The sequence below is a fragment of the Neolamprologus multifasciatus genome, chromosome 19, assembly GCF_963576455.1.
Source record: "Neolamprologus multifasciatus chromosome 19, fNeoMul1.2, whole genome shotgun sequence".
Taxonomy (NCBI): Eukaryota; Metazoa; Chordata; class Actinopteri; order Cichliformes; family Cichlidae; genus Neolamprologus; species Neolamprologus multifasciatus.
Window position 1 is genome coordinate 16,396,598 of NC_140457.1, and position 26,035 is coordinate 16,422,632.

At 38.5% G+C, this 26,035-nt stretch overlaps 1 protein-coding gene and 2 long non-coding RNA genes across 4 annotated transcripts in view; 2 read left to right on the top strand and 1 right to left on the bottom strand.

Moving 5' to 3' along the window:
• LOC146496296 (uncharacterized) overlaps positions 1–7,297 on the top strand; it is a 32,548-nt gene extending 25,251 nt beyond the window's left edge. The window contains exon 2 of the long non-coding RNA XR_014871071.1: positions 1–7,297. This is a non-coding gene — a long non-coding RNA (uncharacterized LOC146496296).
• Positions 6,485–26,035, bottom strand: part of ppp2r5ca (protein phosphatase 2, regulatory subunit B', gamma a) — a 26,429-nt gene continuing 6,878 nt past the window's right edge. The window contains exons 1-14 of one of the 2 annotated variants that reach the window (XM_085142617.1): positions 24,700–24,841; positions 17,773–17,972; positions 15,125–15,235; positions 14,911–15,003; positions 14,635–14,765; positions 14,491–14,550; positions 14,145–14,253; positions 13,857–13,910; positions 13,501–13,671; positions 13,274–13,401; positions 12,793–12,894; positions 12,555–12,627; positions 10,874–10,990; positions 6,485–9,031 (exon numbers count right to left, since the gene is read on the bottom strand). In XM_085142617.1, the coding sequence (XP_084998743.1) occupies positions 8,897–9,031; positions 10,874–10,990; positions 12,555–12,627; positions 12,793–12,894; positions 13,274–13,401; positions 13,501–13,671; positions 13,857–13,910; positions 14,145–14,253; positions 14,491–14,550; positions 14,635–14,765; positions 14,911–15,003; positions 15,125–15,235; positions 17,773–17,972; positions 24,700–24,793 (1,578 nt within the window). In that variant the 5' untranslated portion in view covers positions 24,794–24,841 and the 3' untranslated portion in view covers positions 6,485–8,896. Of the gene's footprint in view, positions 9,032–10,873; positions 10,991–12,554; positions 12,628–12,792; positions 12,895–13,273; positions 13,402–13,500; positions 13,672–13,856; positions 13,911–14,144; positions 14,254–14,490; positions 14,551–14,634; positions 14,766–14,910; positions 15,004–15,124; positions 15,236–17,772; positions 17,973–24,699; positions 24,842–26,035 lie in introns of those variants that run through there. The other variant, XM_085142616.1, reaches the window with a different exon arrangement.
• On the top strand, positions 24,894–25,876 carry LOC146496298 (uncharacterized). Its single transcript, XR_014871070.1, has 2 exons — positions 24,894–25,023; positions 25,311–25,876. It is a non-coding gene; the product is annotated as an uncharacterized LOC146496298 (long non-coding RNA).

The window sequence follows — 26,035 nt, forward strand, 5'->3', positions numbered from 1 at the left end:
GTGCTCGAGTACCTGCAGAGTAACAACTCCCCCTGTAGGATTAAGCCAGGAAAATCTCTGAGCTATCTGCAATTACTGGCTGCAGTTCATCGAAGCTTCACTGAGGCTTTTGAGGTAAGTAAAATGCTGCCGTGCATGTTTTCCCTGGATTAGTATTCAATTTTCTTTCATTTGTCACGAATTAAGTTATCATGATGGTATTTTAAAGGTTATTGATGAGTAAACATTCCAATATTACAGCTTATTTGTGACATGACATTCAAATAATTTCAAGGTTTTCCTATCCACTTGAAATCCTGCATTTCTAATCAAGTCAAAATTCGACATGAGCATAATTTTTCTTCTCTCTGCTTCATTCATACGTTTTATTTTTTCTTTGTTTTTGTTTGTTTGTTTTTATTTATGCAAGCTGTCTCATACTTATGTGGGTCATCAAATGTGAAAGATCTATGTCAACTCAAAACATAATGACATGTAGATGAGATGTTATTGATCCCACGCTGGGGAAATGTACTGGTTACATCAGCTCAAAGCAAGAAAAATCGAAACAGAATAAAAAAAAAAACTACTGGTATCATGTGTGTCTGTGTGTGTACAGTATTGTATTGCTTTGCATTACACATGTTCAGAGAAATGTAGAGCACCAGATTATGGTACAGTGCATTATTGTAAGCCCCACCGATAGCCTGGCAACATGTACAGGGTGTCCCCTGTTTCTCCCCCTATGGTAGCTGGGATAGGCTCCAGCTCTCCCAGAAGAGAATAAATGGATGGACTGATGGCATTGTTTTAATATTTGTTTATTCACCCCCACAGCACTGTACCTTGTTTTTGAACCCTTTCTCGCTCCTGTAAAACATTTCAGCTTCACTGATATTTGGAGATTTTAGGACTAATCCCGATACGCAGCCTCACACATGCAAACATGTCATCTGCATAATAGCTTTTATGTCTTCCTTTCACCTTTGAAACAAGCAAACATAAAAGAGTGCATATGAATTGTAATAGCTTGAACATGCTAATTTAAGTAAAAAGAAAAAAGTGTCTCATTCCCAAGAGACAAGCAGAAGAAGATCCGTGGATATGACACTCTGTGGGTGGCTCCTATACAGTAGATATTCTATATTAGAAAAAAGTGTTGTTTACGCCAAAAAAGCATGCATAATAGCTTAAACTGTAAGCCTGGAGTTCCTGGCAAACAAGAAAGGGACTGAAAAAGAAAATTATACATACTAACGAGGCACAAAATATGCGCATGGCAACTTGTGGTTTGAGAAAGAAATCATAACCAGCACTACAGATCCCCTACAGTGTGTTTTCTGTCATAAGGTATTAGAAATATGTGCTTGTTTAAATGTACGGTATTCCCTTTAAGCTTTGCATTTTTTCTCTATGTGCATTTTTTCCATATGTGTAAATGCCACAAATATGTAGTAAATGCTACATACATATATGTAGTAAATGATACATACATATATGTAGTAAATGCTACATATATGTGGCATTTACTTAACACGTTATCTTACATCAAATGGATTTTAATATCACTTCTTCCGTGTGGATAAAATAATAAAGAAATAGCTTTACTTTAAAAAGACGCATACTGGTCCACACACAATAGTACGTAAATGTAACTTTTGTCTTTGAGCTGGCTTCGGTTGTTTCTGGCAGGCTGTGATATTCCAGATGGTGGCGAGTTTCCCTTCCAGCAGTCTGTTAGGCTTGGCTCCGAGCCACCTGTGAGTAAGGTAGGGGCAGGTGAGGACAACTTGGCAGGAAAACACACTGCGATACACAATCCCAGGAGAAGCTGTGGGATTTGACAGAGGACCGGGATCAGTAAGAATTAATTTTGGCATTGGCTTTATTCCTGCAATACATTTTACAAACAAGAGTATCAGTTAGTGCAATGTTAAATTCCTTGAAAATACAAAGCAGTATTCCAGCCTTTTCCTTTTGTGAAGGTGTTCTGCTGCTTTTTGATTTCAATTTGGTTTTCACTCAATTTCTGCATTCATAGTCTGTACAAGGACTGGACCTAGAAGATTATAATCCCAATGGGCAAGTCTGGAATGTTGGTCAAGTTAGAAATATAAACAGAGAAACCAAATGTGATGACATATAAAATGTATTGTTTTTCTAGCATATAATGTTGGGGACCGTCAGTAAAACATCTTTGTCTTTAACCCTCTCAGGCTCAAATTAAACTTTTTGTTGCTAATGCACAACCAAGTCCTGCAGTGGTACGTCTGAGTGAATATGTATGTGGTGTAATCAGGTTGTTAGTTTTTAACTGTTGCAAATCGGCAACGCCTGCCTTGAGAGGGTTAAGAAATTGATCAGTGATTGCACTTAAGGGGACATGGGGACTCTTACAAGGAGGGTAAAATGTACAAATCCCCTCATAATCCTGACATCTGTTTTCTAAACGCTTACTACTTTTGTATTCCTACATGCCATTTAACCTTTTTGCATTCTAAAACCTTTCAACCTAAAGGTTGAAACACTTCAGAGGTAAGTGATGGTTTTTTTGGTACATGGTCCCTTTCTGTTACCATTCCTACAAAATTATCTTTTTCGTCATGGTCTCCAGACCCCACTTTGAGAACTGGTGATATAAGCAAACCCTCGATGATCCCGCTCAATAAGCCCCGAGAAAAGAAGCAGGCTGACACCCAGACTGCAGGTTTTCATCAGGTCACAGTTAATATACAGAATCATTCGCAGAAATTGAGCCGATAATCCTTCATTATAACTGCAGTCACAGTACATTAAGGCGTTCTGCTTAGAAGTGTTTGGCAGCTGCACTAAAACAACTGATTCTCCAGGCCAAATAAGGGCATCAGAGAAACACTAAAGCTCTCCTATTTATTTAGCTTTTTTACAGTTTGATGTTGACATGTGACAATTTAGATCTTCGCATTTTGGCTCGTGACTGCGTATCATCTGGATGTAATTGTAATCTTGCTGTTTTGGCTTAAATCTTCAATTTCCTGCAGTCTCCATCGGACGTAAAATAGGATTACAAGCAGCCGTGGGATGCTTTTATGTTTCAGCGTGTATTTTTATGTACAAAACCTGAACATATAAGAAATATATTACATCTGTAATCTAACTTACCCTCATGTTTGTTTTAGCATTATCTGCTTTTGTATCTTTTATATTATACTGTATAATATATTATACTGTCTACAGCTTTTACTGCTGCCTACTTGGTCACAAGTCCCTTGGAAATATGCTTAGTGGGTCTCATCTCATCAAATCTGGGCTAAACTGATTGGATAAAATGAAATACTGGTGGTTACCTTTGATAATCAAATGCAATACAACAATGCATATGTATTGTAATGTGACGTTTATGTTTTGCATTTGTCATACTTTTATTGTTGGACATGGGAAGTATTTATATGGCAGAGCTTGTAAAAGTGTGCCTGTGGCTCTTTGCAACTACAACAGAATTACGTTAAACATACTGTGAGAAGATGTAAACTGTCCAAGTCGATTGTTTTGGTAACTTTTAATGTAATAAAAATCAAATTTTACCCTATTATCCAATTATTCTTGAGGTGCTGCAATAATATAAACTGTGCATGACTGCGATCATGACCCATCAGATTGTAATCATATAAATGCATCAGTCACACAGAGACGACACACATAGGATGATGATTATGTACCGATGGTTTTAGTGCTGCATCCTCAACAAATAAAATGTACAATCAAAGTACAATCAGCGCCCTGTTCGCTCTCTACCTAACTTACCTTCTTTTAATGAAGTTAGTCTGAGTTTACAACATTGGACCCTCGGGCCAACTTTGTACTTCAGAGTTATTTTCATCAGTGGTGTCAGCTCAGGACAAGGCAGCAGATCTTTCCCGAAATGTCTCTGGGGAACAACCAATGTCTATTTTCCTTGAAATCATCCTCTTCCGAAAAACAAACAGACTTGTTTACACTTGGCCTTCCGCTCACCAATCCTTCGTGACTTCATCTTCACCTTTAGTAAGATCAAGATTTAATACTCTTTCTGCAAAGGGAGATAAGCTACTGCAGCCAACTGTTACAGGAAGACAATGACATCAAAAACAAAACACTCATTACTAACAGGAAGTTTTCCAGAAAGCATGTGCAGTAATAAAAAAAAGAGTGAGTCTCTATTTTCTCTCTCTATCTTTCCAAGTGAAGAGAATTTGCAGACAGACACACACACATACGTACACACCACTTTCTCAAATCCAATCTGTTCAGTGCGGGAGCATGAAGTCACTACACTGAATAACTGCATAACTAAAACTGGCAGATGAAATAAGATATAAATAATGAAATAAATCACATGTTGACTGTTTTTGCAAAATTTGCTTGATTTTTAGTTACAGAATTTCCAGTTAAATTTCGAGTATTAACCTACTTTTACACAATAAATTGTTTTTTTATTTTAATACTGTTTTGATCCTCCATGCTACACTTCATGAACCATGACTGTATATTAAGGCCAGTGGGATTTTAATGCCTGCAATGATGATTGTACACTGTAGTATATATTTATATTCTAGTACTCTGTAAACTTTCCTTACTAATAATATAGACAAATTTCACTTATATTCTTAAGTGTATATAACTTATACATTCTATATCCTAGAAGTGATTATTCTATTCTATTCTCCTCTATTCTCTTCTATTAACAAAGATATTCATTTATTACTGTTTTATGTGATGCCACATATATTTAAGTAAAAAACAAGTATGATATCTACTTAATATAAATAGAAAACATTTAAAACTTGCCACCTAAATATGATCAATTCTCACAATCTTGGGTATTCATTTACAGTGCTGTAAAAACTCACCCCTCATTTCTTTATGATATCATATTTTACCTGGAAAATGCAGTGATTTATTGGAACATGTGTAAACAAATATGGAAATATAGCAGATAAGAGACAATACCAGATGGTATCAACGGTGGATCAAAATCTGATACGTTTCTTTTTATGACCCTATCAAATTTGGGAATAACACCAACACCTGGCTGAAAGGGAGCCACAGATCATGACAGAGTCTCCACTGTGTTTTACAGATGGCTGTAGACACTCATTGCTTTACCTCTCTCCTGACCTCCACCAGGATTTGAACTGTTGTCACTGGTTTTTCAGTCCAGTTCTGGTATAAACTGGCCTCTGTATAATTCAGCCTTTTCTCCCTGATGATTTTTGATGAGGCTTTAGTTAACATTACTAGTACTAGTCTATATACTGTAGTTTCTTTTTAGGCCTGCCACTTCTTGTTTTGTCTCCAATATGTCCAGTTTCCTTCATTTTTTAATGACATACTGCACATCGTACTGAAATATCCAAAGTTTTCAGCTAATAGCTTTTTGGAAATCACGTTATTGGTGGGAAAAAATGAAATTCACGCCTGTCAGACTTTTATCATTGGCATTTTTGTTTTTTGTTTCAGCTAAAGAAATTGGAAAGTGGAACAAAATATGTGTGTTTGCAACACAGCCAACTGGCAAGGAAAAACAAACAATCTCCACATAATCAAGTCAGGTAATATATTGGCTCTCTTTTTGCAGGTTTTATATTGGAAAATAACAAAAACATCAATAATAATAATAATGATAATGACAAATACTGATTGCAAACATGTTTCACAGTAAGCACTGATAAATTAGTTGTATTGCGGTGCTGCTGTTGCTTGAAGCAAGACTGACATTTTCTTTGCAATGTGTGTGTGAGGGATTGATTATGAGAAATTTCTATTTGGTTGAGATGTGAATGATATTGGCTTTTATTTACTGCGAATGCATCCAGACAGTCTGGATGGCCTGCACTTCTGCATCAGTGCTGAGATGCTTATAGTTTTAAGTGGTACTGCAGATGTTTCTGTGCATCTTTTTCGACTACAGCAAGCGATTTTCAGTGATCTGCCTCCCCCTTGTGGCCAAAACAACGCACTGCCAGAGGTTTTACTTGCCTGTTGACGTTAAAATTTAATCAACGTGTTTTAAGTTGATGCTGGTTGTAATTTTGTCTCTTTTTGCTTTTAAATAGAACATGCAGGAAAATTGAAGACAGCTATATGCCATTTGACACAAACTTATGCATGTAAAATATGTATTTTTATGCCAAAAAGTATTCAATATATATTATGTTATATAAAACAGTTATCCAAATTGTGCCTTTAGTATATTTTGTATTATCTCAGATTTATCCTCATTTCAGTTTATAGTAACAGAAATTTAAGCTGATGAATCTGGTGTTTGGAAGTGTATCCCTGTGTGGCACACTATTATAATCTGTATAGATTTACACGCATGATTGTAAATTTGTAAAAAAGAATAAGTAACGCAACACCCTGATTAATTAATGATGAGTTTTTTGTGAGCCGATACTCTTCATCGCTGTGGTAAATGTGCATATCACGTGTATTTCATTCAAGACGTCTGGATAGTAAAGTCAGAATGGATGCATGGTTGAAAATATATATTCAAATAATCTCTTTATTCATTTGAATTTTTACACCACTAAAGACAGGGATAGGTTCACACAATGGGCATGGATATTTTTCAGTTATTTGATGGAGGAGGAAACTTTTAATAATAAAAATAAGAGCCATTTCCTAAATTCTCATGATGCTGAAAGTATAGCCAAAAAGAGGAGCAATAAGACGGTATGTGCCAGATCGACTTCTTTCACTTGCTATTGATGTTTTATTCTGTACAGAGGGACAATTTGTACAAAATTAATCTAGATATATATAACACTACATGAAACAAGGTAAATCATATATACAATATTAAATGAAGCATATAGTACAGGTCACATACAAAAAGGACACTTTAAGTTATGTTTTGGAAATAATATGTTAAAATTAAAAGATCTGTGAAGATCCTGCAGAAAGAGAACAAGCCACCGAATCATTTTTAAATCATCTCTTCTCGTCACGGTCGACTTGTTTTTCAGCACTAAAAGGAAACCTCCGACCTCTGACTCAAACTCATTAAAATTCATTAAAACATCTCTCCCAGCAAGCAGGACTGTTTCATAAACAGAAATCAGTTTGGTGAATGGCATTCCTCCAGGGTAAAAGGTACATGTTTAACATGGTAGTTTTAATTTACATCTTTTTGCATTCAAGCAAATACAGTATTAATACAGTTAACAAGCCAAGTCACAATGTCAGTTTATTTTCAGCATCTGGTATTTTTGCGGCCGTTTCACGCCGGCGTGTTTCAGCGCGGAGCAATCCGAACGGCCGGAAAAAAGAAAGAAAGAAAAAAAAAAAAAATCCAAAACCTGACATCCACACTATTAACCTCCAGAGACAATACAAAGAAATACAACACATCGAATATGAAGACCTCTAGCAGACCTTGGTTTAAACAATGGTACTGACTGGAAAATATTTCCTGAACTTTAAAAATCTTCCTCGCTGAGAAGGACACAATTTATAAAACCTACAAACTAGAAAAGTGAAAGTAGGACTGGTAGCAAAACAAACATGCTACGTCTTTACATTTGGTAACTCTTGTGGTCGGGCTTGAAAAATCAAAACAAACAAACAAAAAATCGGAAAAACTTCTGTTCGATAATAAACCAATTCCATATTTAATTCTTGGAGGATATTAAACCAACTTATTCAATAAACATAATGAGCAAATGTTCTGAGTAATGCTAAAAACGAACAAATTGAGTTTGCAGGTGTAAATTCTCTATTCAACACAGGAAAAACTCTATTGCATTCCCCTTTACATTTTCCCCATTTATTTTATATAAATATATTCATACCCTATCTTACATCATCACGTGAATGCACCATGCTCTGCATTTCTAGTCAGCAGGCACCTGTTACATGTGACTGAGAGCTTACAACACCTTGCTACAACCAATTCCAACAACATAGGCAGCAAATACACAATTTTCATGCAGTACCATTGTTTGAACTGTAGGCTTTACCATGGTCTGTTTTTTTGTTTTGCTTTTGTTTGTTTTTTTAAATATTGCCAATGAATGTCAATTAGCAAGCATACAAAAGAACGGCATATGGCACAAAACAATAAATGAAAAGTGTCAAGATGTCCACAGGACAACTAAGTCTTTACTATCCATCTTTTCGGGAGATTGCAAGGCTAAGGACAGGCCTCAGTTTGGTCTTAAGTGGAAAAAGAAACCAAAACAACAACAACAAATAAAGAAAAACAAACAAACCCCAAAACACCAGTGACTGGAAACAACGTCAGGTGTCCCTGTTAAAGTCACAGATACAAACATGAATCGAACAGAACACAACAGTCTTGGCACTGACAAGATGCGTGTTACAGCAAAAATAAAGAAAACATACAACAGGTAACAGAAAGTTGCGTCTTCTATCTGAACCAATCGGGTCTGTTTTTGTTCCCTTTGAAAGAAAACAAAGAAAAGACCAAGAGACGATCCTTAGACATTTAGTCAGGCAGTTCCTAATTTTCCGTATCCATCCATTGTGAACACATTTGTAAGAAGGAATGAAGAACCTGTGTTGTGCTGTCTGTACTCTCAGGTTCCACATTTACAGTGAGCGCACCGTGACGTGAGAGGAGAATGGAAGGTGAACAAATGAGGAAAATGATGAGAAAATACGAGTCTAAAAGTCACACACATATACTACTACTCCTCTTCAAATAAAGAAAAAAAAACCTGAGAAAGCAGAAATTGGAGGGAGGTGGATACAGGTTTTCTGTGCTGGAGCAGCAGGAATAAGGAAAACTAAATATTCTGGGAGAGGGGACTGACGGGAGGGGATGGAAAGCCCAGCTTGGATCGCCAGTGTAACTCTGGCACCCGGGCATAAAAGATGTCCATGGCTGTAGAGTGTAGGAGGGTTAGTTGAACCAAGAGCCAGCAGATGGTGGGACCTAGAGTCCATCGTGGGTGGTCAACATGTCTTCAGCTCTGCGGTGGGACTCCAAGGCTTTTGTGGTGTAGATATCCTGAGGCAACTCCGATTTGCGTCGCATCATGGGTCGCTCTTTCCGCTGCTCATGCTGCAACTGTTCGAATAACAGAAAAGAACAAGAGGTGAAAAGTTGGGCTCATTTTTATTTTCAGGGTTATTAAATAATCTTCAGGACAGCGACAGATATCATGATCCAACAAGTTACAAACTACACAATAGCTTTAATGCAATATACTTTATACAGTTTTTAGTCATTTGCATAATACTGAACTCTAAACTACCATCACAACACACAAAAAGAAGCATGGACACACACACACACACACACACACACACACACACACACACACACACACACACACACACACACACACACACACACACACACACACACACACACACACACACACACACACACACACACACACACAAAGTGGTTTTCCAGTAGTCCATTGTAGCTAATAATAACAATGATACCCCAATTCCAAAATGTTGGGACGCCGGGGAAAATGTAAATAAAAACAATGCAATGTTGCTGATCTCACATTTCACTCACAGTAGAGTATAGAAAACATATCAAATGGGGAAAAAAGTATAATGCTAAGAAAAAAACGTGACTTGTTTTTAACTTGATGGCAGTAACACCTCAAAAAGTTGGGAAAGGGCAACAAAAGGCTAGAAACTTAGTGGTACTTCAAAAGAAACAGCTGGAGGAACATTTAGCAGCTAATTGGGTTAATTGGCAACAGATCAGTAACATGACTGGGCATTAAAAAAAAGCATCTAACAGAGAGTTGTTGTTTTTCTTTTTTTCTTTTTTTTTAATAAAGATGGGCACATCTGCAAAAAACTGCATCTACAAATTGTGAACAATCTCAGGATAATTGTCCTTGTTGTAAAATTGTGAAGACTTTGGAGATCTCATCATTTATAGTGTATACCATCAAAAGATTCACAGAATGTGGAGAAATCTCTGTGTGCGAGGGACATGTCTGAAGATCAACACTGGATGCCTGGGATCTTTTGACCCCTCAAGCAGCACTTCGTTAAAAACAAACATGACCCAGCTCAGGGACACTTCTACAATTCACCGTCTGTGAACACAGTTCTCCGTGCCAGCCGCAAATGCAGATTAAAGTTTTATCATGCAAAGAAGAAGCCATATGTGAACATGATCAACATGGTCTTCTCTGGGCCAAAGCAGAAAACAGCTTTCAACTCAGACGGATCGAAATGTGACGTTCTTTTTAGAGAACAGCTTGCACATGTGAAAAGGCAACCTCAATGTTAAAAGAGCAACAAGTGGTCAGATTCAGAAGTTGTCTTTCAGTAAAGGCCTTGCATAGTTCAGCAAGACAATGTTAAACCACATACTGCATTCAAATACAACCGCAGCTCATAGTAGAAGCTGAACTGGCCTGCCTGCAGTCCAAACGTTTCACCAACTGAAAACATTTGGTGCACCATGAAACAAAAAGACAAACAAACACACAAAAAAAGGAAAAGACAAAAAAGATCCAGGACAGTAGCTGGAATCCTATAAGACACAAGAATGGGACAACATTCCTCTCCTGAAAGTCCATTAACGGGGTCGCCTCACATTTACAGACAGTTTTTAGGAAAAAAAGAGGGGCTACAGAGTGGTAAACATGGCCCTCTCCCAACTGTCTGAGATGAATGATGTCTACCATCAAATAAAAAAATTTTTTTTCTTAACATTATATATTTCTTGAGTGTAAATACTTAATATTTTTTGTGCTCTACTGCAAATAAAATATGGGTTTATCTGCATTTTACAGTTTCCCAACTTTTATTGAATTGGGGTTGCAATAATAATAATAATAATAATGAATAAAACTGCTATCTGTAGCTAGTTGTGTTTAAAGTATTTGGTAATTTTAAGGGAAAAAAGAGACAGAGAGAAAGTCAGGTTTACCTGAGTTGCGCCCTCCTCAACTGTCTTTTTTAACCTCTGAACATCTTCTATCAAAGGGACATCCGTCTCCATTGCTACAGGACTATTGAGGTCAGAGGAATGAACATAGATAGAGAACTATGATGAAAAAAAGAAACAAAAAGAATGGAGAAAAGACTTTCAGTTGCATGCAAAGAAGAATTAATCCAAAAGTCAGTGAATGATTTAAAAAAGGAACAAGAGTGTGTTGGAATCAAAATGATTGAAAACATTAAGTAATGATTTTAGAAATTTGAGTTTTTACTAAGGAAATATAAAAAATATTGTATCAGATTTAGAAAATTTAAAAAAAAGATACTAAACTAAATATTTGATTGTACCTGAAGCACAATGAAGCCAAGTTGTGCTCTTTGGGGTGGAAATGTTACGTTTTTGCTTTTGCTGAGTGTATCTGGGAAATATACTCATTCATATTAATACCAGCTCTCATGGCTATATTGTAAATAAGCTACAACTAGCAGATGCTTGTAGCAATTAGCTTAGCATGAAACGGCTAGCCAGTCTTGTGCTAAGCTAATGTAATCAAATGCTAGTTTTAGTTCCCAGTTTAGTCTAAAGGTATAAAGGTGATATCAATTTTTACACTTCAATGCTGAAATTTTCCTTTAATGACGCCTAGCAACAAAATACCATCGTATTTCATGCTGATTTTAGTTTTAAAGAAATTATTTTGGATTCCTCACACCAAATTTTTAGCCCAATTAAAATGACTCCCATAGTTTTTAGATCTCTCATAGAAGGATAGAAATTCCCAATTCAACCATTCACCACAACTACACACACTGTTCCTCAAAGATCTTTCCACTGTTACTAGTGGTATTACTAGGGAGGGGGAAATGAATCTCTAAGCTAGGGTTTAAGCAAATACCACTAAACAAAACCTCAACAGGAAAGAACAGAAAGGAAACTAGAATTCAGCAACAATTTTACACACAGAACACGCAGAAAACACACCTGGACCCAAGTATTTGGACAGTTTTACACATTTTCAGTTTTTCCTTTAGGCTCTGTGTTTCGGTAATGACATCACAGATGGTAAAATAAATTCCAATGAATTGGCTTAATTGGAGTGTGTATGCACTAGCACAGAAAGAACTTTGTATTTGTTTTAAAACAGTCCATTCACTCAATCAAAACCATTATTTTTACAAAAATGCTGACTCCATCCTCTATCAGACTGATGCCATTTAACTGACTCATCAGACTGCAATCATCTTTAGCTGCTTGCTTCTGTATATCCTGCAAAATAAGGAAAATTCGACTATCACACACACACACTGCACCTCTATACATCTGCATTCACCATGCAGCATTCACTACACATATCCAAGCTGTGTCAGGATCACCACCACATTTGGTGCTAGGGGTTTAAAAGGACAACCTGGCCTTAGTTCGTTATGAGGAAAACATATGTAGCATTTGTTTTTAAGCCATATTATGCATTTTGACTTCAGTTGCATATTATGAGACTGAATCTGGTACTTGAATGCAGTATTTACCAATTCACCGGCAGCACTTCAGCACAGAGACTACCTGTCCAAACAGTTAGGGTCAGGAGTGCATATCATATAGGTTGACACACAAACAGACTCACAAACAGTTAAGAAGGGATTGTGCTTAAATAACTTCGCATACTGCTCACCTGTGGATTTGATTTGGCGAGGTTCTCAATCTTGAGCCAAGCCTCTTCGCGTTCTTTTGACTTTGCCTTTTCCCTGTTTAACAAAGCACCAACCCTCCTGTCACTAATCGGTTCCAATCCTCTGATTAATGTGAAATCCAACACAACAATTCATCCGCAGCATTAAGGCTTACTGTAATTATGCCCCACTTCAGCATCGCTTTAAAAGACTGAAGGAAGATGAGACTTTGATGCTTACTTGTTTTTCTCAGCCCTGTACTGCTGTGTGCAATCATCAAAGAGCTTTTGATTCATCTCCATGAAAAGCTTCAGAGCATTGTAGATGAGGCCGTGGATGGTTCTATGAACACAAGGAAAAGGTATTGAGAGTCAAATAAGAGCAGCAGCATTTGTGTAAAGGTCACTTTTGCCCTGGAGGATCAAACCTAAAATTATTACTACAGACTGACTTAAAATTTAAAACATACATTTTAAACAGGTGGCATTAAATGAAACATATTGACAGAATGAGTGCAAACATGTATAGGGATTATGCCCCCTTTAAGCCAGTTTTAATTTGAGTCTAGAGTGATGTGAATAGAGTTGAGATATGAAAAGTAACTGAGGGAAATATGTGAACTACTCTGCCAGGCATCGTGTCAGATTGATGTTATGTGTAATCAAAAGTACACACAGAACCATCTCCACACCAGCACATCTGCTGTGGAGATGCAGCTTACTTGTTCCAGTGGGTTTTTGAGTTGCGGTACAAAGCGGGGAACATAATTGGCAGAATCTTTGCTGCGTTGTCGCTGATCAGGCTCATGATGTACTCGTTGTTCCAGTAGTACAGAGCTCTCTCGGCCACCTAAAGAGAACATATACAGTGTTTATTTAGGAGTCACAGCCACTACAACTTAAGCACTTCTTTGCAGGGTTATGAAAATTGTGATTATCCATCCGGTACCTGGAAGTGGGGGCTTGAAACACATTTGGCCAGCTGTCTGAAGAGAGGCTCTTGCACCTTAACAAACTCAGAGGGCTCAATAACATCCAAGATCTCCTCCAGCTCATTGAGGAACATCACTTCCTTGGGGCTGTGAGTCTTCGGCCAGTACTTTAGTAGAGCCATTACCACCTAAATAACCAATCAGGAAGAATAAACAGATAGCAGCTTTGAGATTAAAAATAAGGAAAATACACTGAATGAAAAACAAGGCGTCACAGTGTAAAACTCAAACTCAAGGCACATAAATTACAAAGTTTCGACAAACAGCATAAAGCTAAATGAGAACTACCCTAGCATGTTTTTATTAGACATACCGGCTCAGTTAGAGTGCTGTCCTTCTCCAAAAACTGCACCACGCAGTAGGCCAGCTGCAATTCACAAACAAATACATTCATTGGACAGTCAAAGTATCTGAACCGATGCACAAGCAAATTAAAAGGAAAGGGGACACGAGACGACTGGCTGAGACATGTAGTGAATGAATGACTTGCTGCTCTCATGAAAACAGGAGTCTCTACACAAATCATATAAATATGTATACGTAAATATTTTTAAAAAAAAAATTTATATTAAAAATATTTAAAAAAGCTTGTATGGTTTACCTGTGGATGGTAGACACTGAGTGATTTGACTTTGTGCAGAGGCAATAAAACCTTCAACAGGAAAATCTTGTGCTCTTCTTTTAGTGGTAAGGCAAATCCATTGATTATGCTGTCAAAGAGGGGAAAAAAAGAAAAACCCATTAAAGAATCATTAGAACATCTAAAACACTGTCTGGCATGATGCAACAGCTTGAGAAGAACTTACAGCCTTCATATTCAGAAAGAGTTTACATTTAGTTTAATGTGTTTTGTACTAAAATAAAAAACAACAACTCAGATTTCATAAGAAACACAAGGACACCTTGTGCTTATTATGAAATCCAAAGCTCGCACACCAGCGCCATACCTTCCAAGTATTTCCAGTAGTTCAGCTATACCGTTATGGTGCTCTGTCTCATAGATAAACCTGTAAGAACAAGTTCAGACTTGTTCAGTAGCAATAAACAAACTCTTGACAAAGGAGCATTTAGCTTATCCAAAATGAACTCACCTATAAAAAATGTTATTGATCTGTTTTCTGATGTATGCTCTCAGCCCCAGGAACTTTCCATAGATCCTGTGGAGGGTGGTCTTGAGAAAGTCTCTCTCTCTGGGATCCTCACTGTCAAATAGTTCTAGGAGCTTTGAGAGATGGGAAGTGAAATGTTAATATTATTATTTATTTTGCTTTTCAAACTTTTTGGTTACTACCATTCTCTTGATTTATTTTTAACCACATAATAGATTTTCAGAGTTCCGTGAAAAAAATATTAGGCCCTCTTCTTACCTGCATAACAAACTTCTGGTCGATGTATTTCTTCGCTATGTTTGGCTGGAAGTCAGGCGATTCTAAAAACCTAAGGAAAAATTCATAGACGAGCTGCAACAGACAAAAGCAGAATATATGCAAGCACATTATAATCAATCTCTGAGTGTCTTCTAGGTTAGAAATAAACGTTTTTCGACTTGTGTGCAGAAAACTGAATGAATAAAATGTCAACCTGGAGGTGAGGCCATGCAGCTTCAAGTGTTGGCTCATCCTCTTCAGGATCAAACTCTGCTCCAGTTGGGTTGGATGATGGAGGCAACGTTCGAAACATATTCACAGCAAACTGAAACAAGTAAAAAGGAAAACGATAGCTTACTGTAAATGTTTATGTTTACTGTAAATGACTGCATGCAATTTAAGCAGACTTCAATTTGTTGTTTTGTTAGGGAACGATATAAACTACAACTTTAGGATATTAAAGAGATATTTTTGACATAAAATATTGCCCACCGTTAAACTAAACATAGTTATAAAAGATATTTCAAATAAATAAAAAAGAAAAAAAGACTGATTGACCATAAAATATGTTTTCTTTCTAGGGTAATAGTAGCTTTGTCCTTGTAATTGGGCCCCAAGGGTTTAGCCCACAATAATCCAAGTATCTTGTGTTTCTGGTCTCTCACAGTGTCAACTGACTCCCCTGTGGGCTTCTTCCCCACAAGGCAGATCATGGGACAGTGCAGGTGGCCTACTAAAACACTGAGTGCCTTGTTTGAAAAGACAGGCTACAAGGTAGATAGACTGTCTGCGCTGTGCTGCGCTGTGCTGCGCTGTGCTGCACTTCAACCAATAACCAAGGGCACTTTCTTCATTTTAAAATGAAAAAGAGAAAAAAGACGAGGAAAAAAAAAAAGAACAAAAGCCACAAATAAAAAGAGGACACTGCATTTTATGTAACCTCTATATGCATTTCTGAACATTACAGGTAATCTTTTCAAAATGGGAACAAAGTTATAAAAAGATGCAATTTAAAGGTCACATTGTGTGCTGGTTAATAATATAGAAATGCAAACACAACTGCTGCACAACTATGAAAAAAAAACTTATCAGCTGTCTTCTCTCGTAAAGACTGTGATAGTCTCAGGAAACTCATGAAACAACTGAGCTTTATTCTCTCAAACAACAAGCGAGTGTAAAACTCAAATATTCTCTGTTTTGTTTTTATGCTCCATTTAACCGAGTTAAATGCTTTATTGTTGACGTGAACAGAAGAATGCAACTGGATACAATAATTCACAATTATATTGTTTCCATCATAAACAATTTAATTTAAATTCATATTTATCATAAAACACCGACAACTTAACAGGGCCTTCATTCAGACAAATGAGCTGGCTGACAATGGTGTTTCCATGTTGTGTTCAGCTCTTTCATGTACATCAAACAATGAGGACTTAATGAGCTCAATTGTGGTAAAGTTTGATAATGATTTATTTACAATATGTTGATTTGTTATTAAACCAAATGATAGCAACTTGCCTCCCCAACTAAGAAAAACATGACAAAACTATAATCAAACAAAAAGGAAGTCCACCCCTAGGTGGACAGGCAAACAGCACTGGGCAAGTGACAACAAAAGGTCTGGTGGTTGGGATGAGCCTAGGATGAAACGGCTTTATGTTGTGGTCTGGCCACCCCTAGATGGGACATAACATAATTGGGGGCTCCTCCGGGAGTTGAACCCGGGACCTCTCACATTGTACAATATGAACTAATAAACGGTTAATTTAACTGAAATTGGATACAAGTCAAATAGACATTAGACCACCAACCCACTGAATAAATATACAGATTGACAGGCCTGTGGAAATAAGGAAAAAGCTACAAATGATGGCCGATTACTGGTGAATACATTAACCCTATAATGTAACCACGTACAATGCAGGTCTTTACATGCTACATTTTGCTTTCAGAAGGAAGTGGATTGCGTAAACGAACATGTAGATTGCGTGTTTGGCGTAATGATATCAAGCAAAATGGCAACAGTTGTTGTCTGCGGTGGCGTGACGTGCAATAACATTTCTGGGCAGGCAAATCTCAGGATGTGGTGGATCTGCATGGAATCAAATATGTGTGGTGCTCACTTACTTACTGATCAATTAGTGCAGGTCTAGTTAGCACAATTCCTCCTGTCATAACAATCTTGTTTTACTTTGATTTTTAACCTTTTTAAAGGTTAAGTTGCTGCCGCAAAAAATGAGAAGGCCATTCTTTCATTACTTCCCAAACAAACCGCTGTAGCTCCTGAAAATATAAAATGCAACCCTCTGTGTGCCAAGAGAAAGTCCTCTGCTGGAAAAGCCCCCTTTTAATGTAAGAGCTTTCATGTGCCTTTTCTCTCTCATTCCCAGTGGCTTTAACCTACTTCATTCTTTTAGAAAAAAAAAAACTCATACAAGTGACGAGAAGAGATTTTCTTGTTTAGAAAAGGCTTACATATCAGTAAGGCAAAGTTAATACTAGAAGAAAGCAAAAACTCTAATTTACGCCTTCAACTTAGGATGCTTTCTTTATATATATTTTATAGTGTTATAAAGCCTCACATTGCTCGTTTTTCCTAAGTCATCAGTAAAAAAACAAAACAAAAGAAAAAAAAACTGAGTTTCCTGTGTGGAAAAATAAATACTGAAAGAAGCCTCAGTAAAAAACATTTGAAACCCGGATGAATGGAAAAAAAAAAAAGGCCAACCATGATGTACTACACAAACGCTCCACTGAAATCTTATTGGAAACATTAGCAGAGTATCAATATTTTTAGCCAAAGTTTCTGCCTCATCTTTAGCATTAAGGACAAACCTAACTCCCTTCAGCTCTACTGACCATGTGAACCACCTCCGGGTAGATGGGCTCTGTGATGACGTTCCTGTTGTGGGTAATGTACTCCACCATTTCGCTTAGAGCCGCCCGCTTCACTTCCTTCCATTTCAGGTCACTCAGTGGGTCAGACAGGAAGTCAAAAAGAACGCAGCACTGTCGCAGCTTCTGGATGAAGAGCTTCTCCTGTTCCGCAGGGGCCACATCTAAAGAAACATGGAGAGGGGAGGAAAAAATTAGGTGGGTGAAAAAAGGGCGGAGGGAGAAAAGTCTTGGGACAACTGAACGAGTGTTGAAGGCTGAACAGTGGTGATGAAATAAAGTGGTTGAGAATATAGAAGAAAGGAGACGTATGAGGGTGAGTGAGGGGGTCACAAGAGAAAGGAAGGGAGGCGGTTTATCTGTCAAGGATGACAGCTAAAACTGCAACATGTAAAATGGCAACAAAGTGAAGAGTAGCAAATGAGTCACGAAGACTGAGGGCGCTGAGAGAAAGACTAAGATGGTTAGGCTAACAGAGCAGAGCAGAAAAGACAGGATGGAGGATAGAGGGAGAAGGATTTGGGAACTAGGTGAACGGTCACACTAACCATTTCACACACTGAGAGATGTCTAAAGGAACCTTAGCTAGTCATTACATTTGTCCATGGTGGTTTGAGGACTCTCTGTTTTGCTTTGATTCCAGCTGAGCTCAAGAGCACAGGCTTACAAACAAACAACCTTTGCCAAAGTGCACACTTCACACATGAAAACCCAAGGAGGAAATAACCATTTTCGGTGCTACCTGCTCATGGGGTGCAGTAATAACACATAGTGACACCATAATTATGTAGTTACTTGACACAACTTTGATGTAGCCCGTTTCTCTTCCTCTTTTATGATGTTTAATGTTACCTTTGAAAGTCAGAACTGAAGAAAAGTCTTCACAAAACCCCAATGCCAATAGAAACCAGCTGCTTATCAAAAAACCATAAATGCAGACCAAAATTCTGAAAACAGAACTGTAATTTTTTAAATATTGTAGGCATCTACAGTAGCAATAAATAAACAAATAAATAAAGTAAACATACCTAGTTACTAAAAACTTACAGTGGTATTAGATATTCACTTGCAACCTTACTGATGCCAATAGTGGCATCTTTGCTTCCTCCAGCTGACATACAGCAATGCTGCAGTCAGGGAGGCACAAAGCTCCGCCCCCACTAGCAGCTGAACACTGAATATTAGCACAACTGGGTGAAGCATCTTAAAGACCGACAGCCTGGGCTCTAAAAGAGTTTGAGAGGTCAGTAAAGCTTCCATTTCAACAACACTTAAGTACTAAACATTATCTGGGTGGTGGATACATTAAAATTAACCATTTAACTATTAGCTATTACTCACATGAGCTGCCTCTATCATTAAGGCAGCGACTAGTGGCTATGGCTAATAATAAAGTGATCTTTTATTACTGTTGAAGCTAGGCAGCAAACATCAGTGTTGCCCATGTGCAACACTAATAAATAAATGTTAAATAACAGCAAAAAATAATTATTTGTCTAAAATGTGGTCTGTCACTCATAAGTCCGTTTTTTAAAAAACAAATTGCCTCTTAATTTAGGCTTTTTTGTAACCCCATGTGGCATCACAAATAGTATTTTTTGAGTATGAAGTTTAATGCAGTCTAATTTAATATACACGATGAGCAACTTGCAGTAACACAGTCCTCTGTTCAAACCCAAGATCCCTGATCTGTCTTTTCTATGTGGTGTTTTCATATTCCTTCCCTGCTTGTGTGGTTGTTTCTGGAGCTCTTTTTTTCCTGATCATCAGAAACATGATAGTTAAATGTTGTTGTTGAAGTGAACTTGAACATGAAGTCAGGGATTCATAAATGTGACTTAACATTATTTAAGTGTGCAACTTTTTCAGCAAACAAATAAATGCACCTTAAAATACCCCCATGCCCCCAAAATACACCATATATGCTGACAAGCCTAAAAAGAACAATAACAATCAGTCCAGTGCAGCAAAACTGCCCCTGTGCCACATAGTTACTAATCAGTGAAGGTGAAGCCTTGACTGAGGGCTGGCACTTAGACTTGGATGCGGCCTGCACTGGAGGAGGCTGATGATGCTATGGGTGACTAGAGGTACATCATATATATGCACAGCAACCGGAGGGGGAGGGGGGTATCCCATTTGTCTTCCATGACTGTACTGCAACTTGTGGGCTTAGAGCTTACTATTACTGAGATAAGCAAATTAGGTTGTGAGGCAAATTATGATTTATGAATTTAGCAGAGGACTAAAATGAGAAAAAGGTGTGCATATGCACCAACCAGCTACCAGCTGATAACACTAAACTGAGCACTGCAAACTGGTTACTTGAAATCAACATATAATCATATTATTCTGAGATTAATTCCATCTGGTCTCATTATGTTTTTCCATTTTGTTTTAATTACAATTCAATTAATTAGCAAATAAACAAACAAGCAGGCAATCATTGCGACTCGATAGAAACTTATGAGGAAACAGCTAAACATATTCAGCTTTGCCCTACTTTTACTGAACCTACACAAAGAGTGACAAAGTCAACAGCACACTATAGAGGATGGTGCACATGCATGCGCGCACACAAAGCCTGTGTGTGTCACATTCTTGCAAACAGGCAGATTCTAGGTAAGAAGAGAGATCTCCTATTCAGACATAATGGAGACTTGGCTCGGACACACACAAATACACACACACACTTCTGCAGTGTCAGTTTCAAGTTGGCCAATTTATCTTGACGACAGTAACAGATTGGGAATTCCAGAGGAGAAGGCAAGTGTGCGCACAGCCATTATCAGCCACTTCCATAAAGATTTGACAGTCGACGGGGCTGTCGATGGAAAAAACAAGGAGTGAGAGCTTCATCCAAGATATACATCTTTTTTCATTACCCCGTCAAAAGCAGGTGAGAACCATTTTCCAAAGTTGACACAGCGTTTGTTTTTTTTTTTAGAAAAAGGCCTGTAGACTAAACTTGAGGAGCAGCATTTTAAACTCCCAATCTGAGATAAGTGGAACTGTAAGAAGGCTTAAATTAACATTTATTATCTTTTTAAGCACCAAAGTCCTTAAGTGAACCATTTCTATCTATAGCCTATAAGAACTGCGTTGTAACATATTTGGTAATTGGACCTGCAGGACACAAAGCTGTCCTGGGATGAGTTGCCAGGCTTGTGGCACTCCTATTACACAAGCCTGTCTGTCTGTCTATACTGTAAAGTTTCTGTGCACTCCTAATGTACAAACCACGTTGTTGTGTAACACATAAAAAGGCCCAGTGTTGTGGTCTCAAAAATGATGTTAACCATAGTGTGACTTCTATTAATATAACTCATAGAAGCCTTAGGTGGGAAGAAGCATGTGCATGAACACACAAGCCCAAGCATCATGTCTTGTGGAGAACAGAGAAAGATTTATCTTAACACCCCTCTATTCAATCCAAGATAATAAATAAGTGGGAGTCACATTGGAACCATAGTCAATACGGTTTCCTCTGTAAATGGGTCAAATGAACAGCTGCTAGTCTGAAGCCGGGACGGGTTTGGCAACCTGCCTTATTGACGGTACGATATGATCAATGTAAACACTCACCAATTACTATTTATAGCACCACAGAAAGAAACTGTGTCATAGGTTTGACAGTGTAGGAGGAGCCAGTTTGGCCACTTTCTACCATTTCAACAGATTTGAATGGGTTGTAGGCAACACCTAAAAATACATCCATGATATAGATGCTGTCAAGTGCAGCACCCGGATGAAGGTCCCTTTTATTGTTTGGTAACAGTTAAAAGATATGCATCATTGACACCCTTGAGACACATTTATAGCTGGAGCTTCCACTGTGACTAATAATGGCGAGGAGTGCGTCTCACTGCTTGCTGTTTAAATAATCTCTGACGAAACAGACAAGGAGGCAAATAAAGTTTCACATATAAACTTAGCTTTGGATCGAGGACCATGTTCATGTTTTCAGAATATTTGGGAGACAAAATGTATCATCACACATTTCATTTGTTTACTTTGGGCTTATTTTTCACAAACTAAGCACATAAACCCAGATTTCTGTCAAAGTACTGGTGGAGTGCAGGGCTCGCAAAATCGCTAGCCCGACGTCCCGGGGCTAGCGCTTTTTCCAGTCGGGCTACCAAAATCTATCTCTGCCCTGCCCGTCGGGCTGTCATAGAAAGGAAAAATATATGTCAATTCTTTTGCATTCTTTCGGAAATGTAGCTGGGTAATTATGGCATTGGCATCTGTGAGCCTGAATTTGTGGGCTTGTTTTTTGCTTTCACTTTGCAATCGCGCAAACTGTGTATAGAGAGCGACAGCACTGTTTGGTGAGTGACGATAATTTGCTTATCAATCGTTAGCTTACTATGCAAACATGACAAGTGAAATCTCCCGCAGCAAGCTTAAACATGTGAGAAGTTGATCGCGCAGAGAATCGCTGAGCGTTATGTGAGTGCGTGTGTAAAAGCAGCAGGATATATATTTTAGTTCTGCTGAGCCAAATATGACACGTCAGGGTGAAGAAGTGACAGCCAAAGAAAAGCTTACCACAAAACGGAAAAGTTATGACAAATCAGACTATAAGGCAAAAATAAAGTGCAGCTTTATGGTTTCATGGACAAAGGAATTTCTGTGGCTGCAATATGACAAGCTAAATAACCAGGGGTGCACATAAGTGGCACATAAGCAGGTGCGCATTTGCTGTCAAAATAAATAAGAGCGCACAAGATAAGAAGTTGCAACGCGTGTTTGCGTACATAAGATTTTCTGGAGGAGGACAGACATTTGTTTAAAACTCTTAAAGATGTCGAAGAAGCAAGCTCCTTTAAGCAATTACTTTGGTGTGCGCGTTGCAACTTCTTATCTGGTGCGCGTCTTTTATTTTGACAGCGAATGCGCAAACGCGGACCACTTAAGTGCACCCGTGTAAATAACATAATGTTCTGCCGGGTGTGTTGTTGGTTTTCCCTCGATTTCTGAGTCGACAAGCGCCTTTGTTACTGGGACCAGTAATTTTAAGAAAGGCCCCCATTAGAACCCATGAGAAATGCAAGAAATGCATTATTGCTCAGTCTGCAATATCTTTCCCAGAACAAACACCAATTGCAAATAACATACTAAAAATAAACCTGAAAAAAATCTGTTTAGAACAGCGTACTATGTTGCAAAGAGTGAACTACCACTGGCACAATTTAGCAGTCTTTGCAAACTTCAAAAAGCAAATGGCCTAGATCTTGGTTCCACTTTCCTCTTACCCGTGACTTCAGTGGACATTTCAAATTCAGGATCTGACACAGACTGATTCATGTCCTACACAGTTCTTACAAGTTCATAGAAATTTCTGTTCAATTAGAACCAAGTATTTGAGTTGATGATTGTAATTTTTATACAATGTTGTAATTTGTGTTTCAATGATTTTTTTTGATTAATGAAAACAAAACAAAACATCAATCAAAAAATTGCTCTCTTTTTTATTCGGGCTACTTAAATTTATTTTGGGCTACCAAAAACCGAAGAGTCCCTGCCCGAAGGGCTACCAGGGATTTTGAAATTTTGCAAGCCCTGGAGTGCCTAATTTACCACTGTTCAGCTAACTGTGTCAAACGAGTATAGTGTGAATGCTTTTGCTCCGCTAACAATACTTGCAGTGTAGTACGTGGAAGGCTCAGTTAATCTTCTAAGACTAAGCAAACATAGATGCAAGTCTTCAAGTCTATCCCCGAGATGAGTTGCCATATGCATTTACACACCTATACAAGTGTAAATACGTTTTTTGTTTAGTAACAGAATAAGTATCTCACAAAAAAATGCAAGAGGAAGAACTGAATTGAAACACAGCAATTAGCCTGATTCATTCATATGCCAAGCATGAATGGCAATCAGTTTCAGCTGGATCGGGATTAAATTTGCAAATGCTGGGATAAGAGATGTTTGATCTGAACACGGCTGGAACGATTGACTCACAAAGAGAAGAAACAGAATGAGAAAGAGAGCCCGATTGTACCACAACACTGTTGTCATTCAAGGCATTTGCCTCTGTGGCTCAATAGAGAGTAATCAATAATTGCCTAAGGCTTCATCTAACGCTGGGCTGCACCCGGAGTACAGTGGTAACAGGCTGGCCCTTTCAGACATGACTGAGTACATTGTACAGGCATTAAGAGGCAGAGTCCGATGTTGTAATCCTAAAATACTGCTGCTATGCTCTGACAAAAATGGCTGGGTCACAGTGTTTTGCTTACAAGACGTGCACCCATGAGATGCCTTCTGTTTTGAATTTCTTGTTTTGAGCAAAAGGTTGCCTTTAAGCATGCCACTGGCAAGCCGGTAACAAGGGAAAAGGGTGGGGGAGCTGGAGAAAGGGGTTGCAGCCTGCTGCAGAGCAGTGGCTGCCTATAGCCCACTCACTATAAGATGACAAAATACACTAGGCCAGTTAAGAGTCACCGAGAAGGTGAAGCCATCATACAATAGCTGACTTCCACTTATCTCTTCCTTGCGGACAGCGATTACCAGGTGCACAACAAACCCAGAAATACACAATTACATCCAAACACAAGAAAAACTAAAGAAGAGACCCTTCCCTAGGCTATGACCTCACTTCCTTTGACATCACTAGCTTGGCGGGGGGATGGGCAGCTAGCTACTAAAACCAGATTTTTTATGTAGCTCCCGGATCTCACGGCTAACCACCGAAACATTAAAAAGCAACGACTGCTTCTCCGATAAAACCGCTCGCTTTCTAAAACTAAGACGCAATAAGCGTACACTAAACGGCTGACTAGCCAGGCCAGTGAAGGGGAACAGGAGCGCAGCAACACACATCTCTCTCTCGCTCTTCTTAATTTCCATAGGACAATACAGGAAGAATAATTTGTCCTTCCATACCTCTGAAGTGCACAAGAGCCACCGGCTGAAACGGCCCATTGGAATTTGGTGCATCCACAACCATCCTGTCTCCAGATTTATTGCATGTCAACATCTAAACCTCAACCAGGAAGGCGATTCCACTCAGGGCGAGAGGCCAGCCTCCATTTTAGCACAAAAGCAGATCAGAAAATGAAGCTCTGTGCCGCTGGAGGGAACTGGCTAGGTAGTGACGTAAACAGCGAAGGAGCCAGCTGATTGGCTGAGCCCATGTTGCTCTGGCTCAATCGAGACGAGGACTGCTTCGAGAGAAGGGAGATGATTGGATGAGATCTTGCATAGGAGGTGGGTCATACGTCGGATTTTTTATTTTTTGGTTTTTTGGTTTTGCTCCTCCTTTCCACTCACTGGTCTCCTGTGACGCTCTGCAAGGCAGGCCCTGCTACAGATCTTAGATCAGATTAACTTGAATCTTTTCTACAGTTCAGCCGTTAGCAGCGGGTTCGGCATAATCTGACTTAGGATAAGCAGCTGGAAATAACTTACTCTGAGAGAGAGAGAGAGGCCCTGGCTCAATCTTCAAAGTCTTTCATTGTTTCCTCCTGTCATTTCTCCTTGGTTCTTTATCAAAGGGAGCTGGAGAAGAGGGTCAGATGGGGGCTAAAGTCTCTGGATTCAATGAGCAACACAGACAAGCGGAAACCACATGAGAACTGAGACCTGGACGGCTCAGGGTTGAAACAACAGTGGTCTCCAGCAAGAAGAGCCACAGAGAGCCAGTGGAGGCACTGCACACAAGATGAAAGACCCATTTATAGCATGTAAAACAATGTGAAATCAAATAAATATAAATAAAATAAAGCTACAATAAAATTTAGTTGGTGCCTGGCATACTTTGTGAAAGTGCCTTATGAATCGCACACTGTTCTGAGCAATGGCAGGACATACTGCATTATGTTGTGAGTAGGGATGGGTATCGTTTAGGTTTTATCTGATACTGGTGCCAAACCGGTACTTTTGAAACGGTGCCGGTGCTTAAACGGTGCTCGAACCGGTGCTTAAAGAATGGAGAACACAAAATTGGTCCAAAAACCTCTCATGTTCAGCTGTTTTTTTTTGTAAAAAGATAACAATGTTAGCCTTTTCTGCAGCTATAGGGCATATATGGTATCACTCTTGGCTGGAAGCAATGCTTAAACAATGGAAAAAACAAAAACTTTGTCCAAAAACCTCTCATGTTTAACTGTTTTCCACTTTTTCTTTGGTCATTTTAGCCTTTTTGGCCAGGGTGAAGGGAGTATCTGCCATCAAACAAGAAGACAGCCGCATGTAACTATGATGATGTTTGCTAGTTCAC